Here is a 6,637-nt window from a genome sequence, read left to right on the forward strand (position 1 = left end):
GGCTCTTATAATGGCGTATTGTTATTCCGGAGCTGTTGTTAGCCACGTGTTATAAATTTACAGCTAAACTCACACAGAGAACTCACACTGGCACTGGAGTTTATCTCTGGGTCATGCAAAAACCTGCAGACAAGAGAGAAGATTTTGACATGAGTTATTATTAATAATAATAAATATTGAGGTAATAAAATGCGATTGATTTGCTTTTTACAGTCGAACTCTGCTGAACATGAGGTCAAAAGTTCAGCAGTGAATCTGAAGGAAAATGCGCTCCCTAGTGGTGAAGAACAGGCTGAGCGAGAGGTACTACTGAGTTAGTTCTGTACTAAGTTACGATATTAATACATTAATTATAACAAAAAAAAAAAATATATATATATATATATATATATATATATATATATTCAAATGTTTTATTTTTATTTTTTATTACAAATTAAAATTTAATTAAATATTTTAAATGTAATGTAATTATAAATTAAATTGTTTTGTTTTAAATTACTACTTTTACTATTAAAATTATTGTTTATATAATAATTATTAATTATAAATATAAGCAGAAATTATTGATATAGTTATTATATAATTTCTATAATAATTGTTATTAGTTCTGAAATGTCAGAATGACAAAATTCTGTATTGTATTTATTAGGGGTTTAACGGTACACCTATTTTGTACCAAACTTTTTGTTACAGGGCTTTCGGTTCGGTGCACCTGTGTAAATCTGAGTTTTGCAATCTGAGTTCCCTAAGGAACGTGTTAAATGGTGGACCGCAAGTTTGTTTAGTCTCTGCCTCACATTTTCAGCATATTTTTTATATTAATATTAAACTTGAAACCATACACAACAATGACAGAGGTATAAACAGAAACTGGCATTAGGGCTGCTGTGGCTACCCACTCCGTACTGGAAATACACATGCAAGAAAACACTAAAGAATCTATAGCACTGTGGATTTATTAGCGTTTCATGTTCAGCTTCAAGAATTTCTCTTAAAAAGAGAAAATGAAGAATGGAAAGAATGAAGACTTGTTTAAACTACGCTGAGTAGAACAGTTAAGTAGAATATATCTTTAGAAATGATCACAAAAACAAAAGCAATTATGTTTTGAATTTTTTTTTCCTCTAACTGTACCGAACCGAACCGTGAAATTTGTGTACCGTTACACCCCTTGTATTTATATACACATACCTACAGACAGTATTTTATATATATATATATATATATATATATATATATATATAAATGACACAAAAAATAGGTAACTTTTATAATTTTTATCCTGGCATTGATTAACAAAAAAAAGTAGTAGTGAAATACAGTAGCAGAAATGAAAAATAATGGAATTAATCTAATATCAATATAATTTTTAAAAATTGTTATTTCTTTCTTTTTCTCTTTCCCCAGAGTGGGACGTCGGCAATGTCGGCCAGCACGAGCCCCATCGGTGAGCCTCACAGCTCTACTCCTTTCCTTTCTTTACTTCTCCATTCATTTTAATTGGATGAAAGTTTCCCGCTTTTAAAAAATGTACTGAATCAAATATCACCAAATAAATCTCATAAAATCTCATTGTGTGAGACGTTAAAAGTTGAGCAAATTCTTCATTTAAAAATAAAACATTAAAATCTTGTCTGTGTCTGAGGTCTCAGGCCTAGACGTGACGTGACGTGACATGACGTGTATGTGTGTGTGTATTAGGTGTGGCAGGTGAAACAGGAAGTTTGAGCAATGCAGCATCTGAGACGGAAAACAAAGACACGCCCAGATTCGTGCGTGTGAGTGACTTATAAAGTTGTTATTGAAGGGGGCGGGGTTTAGGGGCAGGGTGTGAGGGTGGGGTTTGGGGGGTGTTTCTTAACATGAGTAATGAGTTTATTGCTGATTAGCTGTTGCTGTTTTAGATTTGCATATTGTTATCTCGAATACAGTATATTACTGTATTGTAAATTAGCATACTGCAGAGTAACATAGTGTAGATTAGCACAAAGTAAATTAGCATGTTTTAGATTAGCACACTATGCATTAGCATATTGTAGATTAGCCTATATTTAATTAGTATTGTAGATTAGCATGTTTAAGATTAGCATATTGTAGTGGTGTATTGTAGAGCAGCATACTATAGAGTAACACACTGTAGATTGATGCATAGTTATTAGCATATAGCAGGATATTAAAATATTGATTTGCATACTGTACATTACTTTATCATTGATCGTATACAATACAGTGTACTGCATATCAACATATTTCTAATAAGTGTATTGTTATAGATTGCATTTTAGCACATAATAGATTAGCATATGGTTGATTAGCATATTGGTAATTAGTGTATTGTGCATTAGTGAATCATTGATTAGCATGTTTTAGATTAGTGTACTGCACATTTGCTAGCTAGCAGTTTTTACCTTTATGTTTGTAAGGATCCTGTACTTTACATCATCCTTCAGTTTCTTTATTCCCCCTGGTATTTTATTCGGCAGGGCCAAAAGTTTCGCGCGACTCTGAGAGAGACTTGCGTCGCCTGCAAAAAGACGGTTTACCCGCTGGAGAAACTGGTGGCCAATCAGCAGACCTTCCACAACTCCTGTTTCCGCTGCGCTCACTGCAGCACCAAACTTAGGTGAGATTGTGAAGTTCGGGTTGAAACTCTGTCCTGTGCTAGCATGCAGAGACACGCAGGTTCATGTTAATGCAATTAGATGATTGTGAATCTGAATCAGAAATAATTAAAATATTTAAATATTATTTTAGCTTGGTCAACTTCGCCAGCCTGCACGGTACCATCTACTGCAAACCACACTTCAACCAGCTCTTCAAGTCCAAAGGAAACTACGACGAGGGCTTCGGACACAGGCCTCATAAAGAGCTGTGGATGGCCAAGGACAATGACGAGGACAACGAAGAGCCTGAAAAGCCAAAGCCTGCTTCTCCTGACCCCATCCCAGTTAAACCCCCCACTTTTGAAAAAGTCTTGGATCAGAATTCCATGGTTGAGGAAACTCCAATAGCCAAAGTCACCAATCTTACAACATCTCTGGAGACCAAAACTCAACCCCTGGTTAAAGAAATGGAGAAACCTGCAGTTTCTGTGGAGACAAAAAGATTGAAGATTGCATGGCCACCAAGTGCTGAAGCTTCCGGTTCTGCTTTAGAAAGAGGAAAAACTTTGGTTAAAGTCTTCAAGCTAAAATGGCCACCAGGGGAAGACGTTCAATCTAACCTGGAGAGCACAGAGAGAGTGGAGGTGAGGAACCTGAGACGCAGTGCATCTCTCAAAGAGCGAAGTCGACCTTTTTCTGTGGCAACGAGCTTGGAATCAACCAATCAGGAGCAGTCATGCCCAGTCAAGACCACTTTGGTGAGGCGTAGCTCACTGGAGCTTCGTTCGACATCCAAAATTGTCCAGAAGGAGAAAGATGAGGAGAGTCCAGACACCAGAAAGCCCACAGAGCCAGAACATGATGATGCTTCAAACAGCAGTGAGGTGGAGGTTCCTACAATACAAGACGAGAAACCCAAAATCCCACCATCAATCCTGAAACGTCCACTATTAAAAACAGAGGATTCCGAAGAGCACATGGAGGCTGAGGAGAAACCAAACAAGCCTCTGGAATGTCTGAAAACATCTGCTCCACAAGCTGCAGAGAAGAACAGGTCATCTCAAGACGTGGGTTTCTGGGATGGAGAAGAAGCAGAAGAAGAATCCCTGAGCGTGGAGGAGATGATCAAGAGGAACCGATTCTATGAAGATGAAGATGACGATGAAGAAGTTGCTGAAGTTTGAAACCTTTTGTGCCTCAGGTTCTGATCGGACTCTGACAGCATTCTTAGAAAAACTTAACATAATTTGAAAGAAAGAAAAAAAGCCATAAATGGTTAAAGTGATGAGGTTCTTCTTCTTATTATTGTTATTGTTATTATTATTATTATTATTATTATTATTATTATTATTTTAAATGTTTTTATTTTTTATCCTTCATCATCTCTATTTCTGACTGGATATTTGTTTTAAAAGCACATTATGTGATTGCTGGTGCTCTAAAAGTCGCCATTTTCATGCTGTTTTTATTCTTTAGGGTTTTTAAATTCACTTGAAATCCACAATTTTCTCTCAGCAGCTTAAATGGAACCAAATGAGTTTTTTCTTATTTACTTTTAAGATTTTCAAGGGTTTTTTTGTTTTGATTTATATTTTGCGCGATAGCTGTTCCTCTTGTCTGGAGATGCCTGAAGCTCCGCCAGCAAGAACAACATGGCCCTGTTTTTGTACGAAAAAAAGTTTAGCAAATACGAGTCACTGATTTCGACCAAATCACTGCATCTTCACAGTTCACACGGAGCAGTCTGACATTCAAATGACCTCAGTCAGAAAATTGAGTTATTTATGAGCTACAGGGCTACAATATGAGCTACAAAAAACATCTATTTTACAATATTATGCAAACATTTAAATACACACACAAATATATATAAATAAAATACAAGGGCTAATTTCTTACATTTTGCAGTAATTAATAAAGTCGGCCAAATTCTGAATATTTTTTATGTAAAATTTTAGCAATTTCCTAAACTGGAACAAAAAAGTGACAAAATATCTTCAATTAAAATGATGACATTTACAGTTTATATGCACACTTTATCTTTTCTACATCAGTGATTCTGTACAAACAATTCTTTCTTATTTATACTTGATTTATTTTATGATTTTAGGACATAATAATTCTTTCTTTCTCTCTCTCTCTCTCTCTCTCTCTCTCTCTCTCTCTCTCTCTCTCTCTCTCACACACACACACACATTTAGTGTACGTCAGGTCATCCTGCTCCTTGTGTCTTACACATTCCTGAAAGTGATATTTTATTTTTCCTGTTTTTTTTTTTTATGACGAGACGAAACGAACCAAATCATCTGCCTTACACTGTAAAAAACTCTGGTGAAGTGGAAAGTCTTTAATAAATGTAATAAATGATTTAAGAGACTGTCGTTGCTGTGTGGGTTTTTCACTTCAGCAAAACATCAGCACCTTAAACTAATAAAAGTATAATAATATATAATCATATTTATTTTAATTAGTTTCATATTATAACTTACTGAGAAAAGTGTGGAGTCTTTTATGGGTTTTAAGAGACACATGTTCCTTTAATTTTTATGAAACATTGTAACAGTTAAATAACAGTATAAAGACTTATTTTGACCATAAAATCACACAAATTAACACAAATACATATTCATATCCAGATGTTCTCATTATTTTCATTAAAAAATCCTCCCTTAACATGAAGAACAGCTTTACACACTCTCAGCATCTGGACACTTCATTTCTCCAAACTTTTAGTTGAAATACTTTGCCTTTTGTAAAACTTGCCAATAAGTTCCTCATTTTCTGACCTTATATGAATAGAGTTCATTTAGTCCCATCATCTTGTTGTACGGTGAAGTCCAACAAGGTTCCAATGAGGTTCCAATGAGCCGCAGTCCAGACGGAACTGCATGCTGATGAAGTCTGGAATAGGAGACGTGTTGGTTCAGGATTCCTGTCACTTCCCGGAATCTTCTCTGCTCCAAAACAACCCCAAACCAACTTCCACCTCCATGTGTGAGTCTGATCACATCTTCTCTCCTGTTCTCCGTCTCACACAAGTTCTTCTGTTAGAGACAAACATGTCCCATTTGGACTCCACAGAACTTTCATCCACTCATTCACTGTCACATTACTGTGTTTTTGTCTTTTACTGAGTTTGTTGCATAGAAACACTAGGAACATGCAAATGTCTTAAAAACCGTATAACTCACAGCCAGATTACAGGGTTTTTCTGTAATAGTACTAATATTAATAATAATAACTAATAAGAAGAAGTAGAATAAACAACTATAAAAAACCTAATCAAAAATGTAATAAAAATTATAATGAATATAAATGAATAAACATAAATAATGATTACTATTATAATAAACAATGCAACAATAATAGTATATTTAGTAATTAGTAATTTATTAATATATATATATATATATATATATATATATATATATATATATATATATATATATATATATATATAAATAATATAACAATAATAGACATTTTATTAATACTACTACTGTTACAAACAGTAACAATAAAACCAATAACAGCAATAATAATGATCAATGTAATTATTAATGATGTAATTAATAAATATGAATTAAAAATCGAATTAAAATAAAATGCTATAAATGTCATACATTGCAACCAATACACTAAATACTAAATAAAATATGAAATAAAAGGCTTTTTGGCCACTAGGGGGCAGGAATGAGTTTATTTCCACAACTTTTTTGGCTGCAAATGATTTTACTTACTCTTATAATTAACATCACCCACGCTAACATTCTGTATTTTTTATATTTTTTGTATAATAGAAATGTTATTATAAAACAATAATAATAAAATGAAAAATAAATAATAATAATAATAATAATAATAATAGTAATATGATAACAATAAACAAACAAATAATAATAATAATAATTTGGTAATATGAAAAGACGGTGTGCGAAACTTTATGCTACAACAAAGTGTTTAAAAATAATAATACAGTGCGCAATTAGCTACATAAAAATGTAAACTCTTTCAAAGGTTCCTCAGTTGTC

At 33.6% G+C, this 6,637-nt stretch overlaps 1 protein-coding gene across 4 annotated transcripts in view; it reads left to right on the top strand.

The window, feature by feature from the left end:
• The window catches only part of lima1b (LIM domain and actin binding 1b), a 34,978-nt gene extending 29,995 nt beyond the window's left edge, over window positions 1–4,983 (top strand). For all 4 annotated transcript variants that reach the window (XM_046875145.1, XM_046875146.1, XM_046875147.1 and 1 more), the window contains 5 exons: window positions 214–303; window positions 1,411–1,450; window positions 1,705–1,781; window positions 2,487–2,626; window positions 2,758–4,983. In XM_046875145.1, coding sequence (XP_046731101.1) covers window positions 214–303; window positions 1,411–1,450; window positions 1,705–1,781; window positions 2,487–2,626; window positions 2,758–3,790 — 1,380 coding nt within the window. In that variant the 3' untranslated portion in view covers window positions 3,791–4,983. The remainder of the gene's footprint in view (window positions 1–213; window positions 304–1,410; window positions 1,451–1,704; window positions 1,782–2,486; window positions 2,627–2,757) is intronic.
• The last annotated feature ends 1,654 nt before the right edge of the window (window positions 4,984–6,637 follow it).

The sequence above is a fragment of the Silurus meridionalis genome, chromosome 19 (assembly GCF_014805685.1).
Source record: "Silurus meridionalis isolate SWU-2019-XX chromosome 19, ASM1480568v1, whole genome shotgun sequence".
Lineage (NCBI taxonomy): Eukaryota > Metazoa > Chordata > Actinopteri > Siluriformes > Siluridae > Silurus > Silurus meridionalis.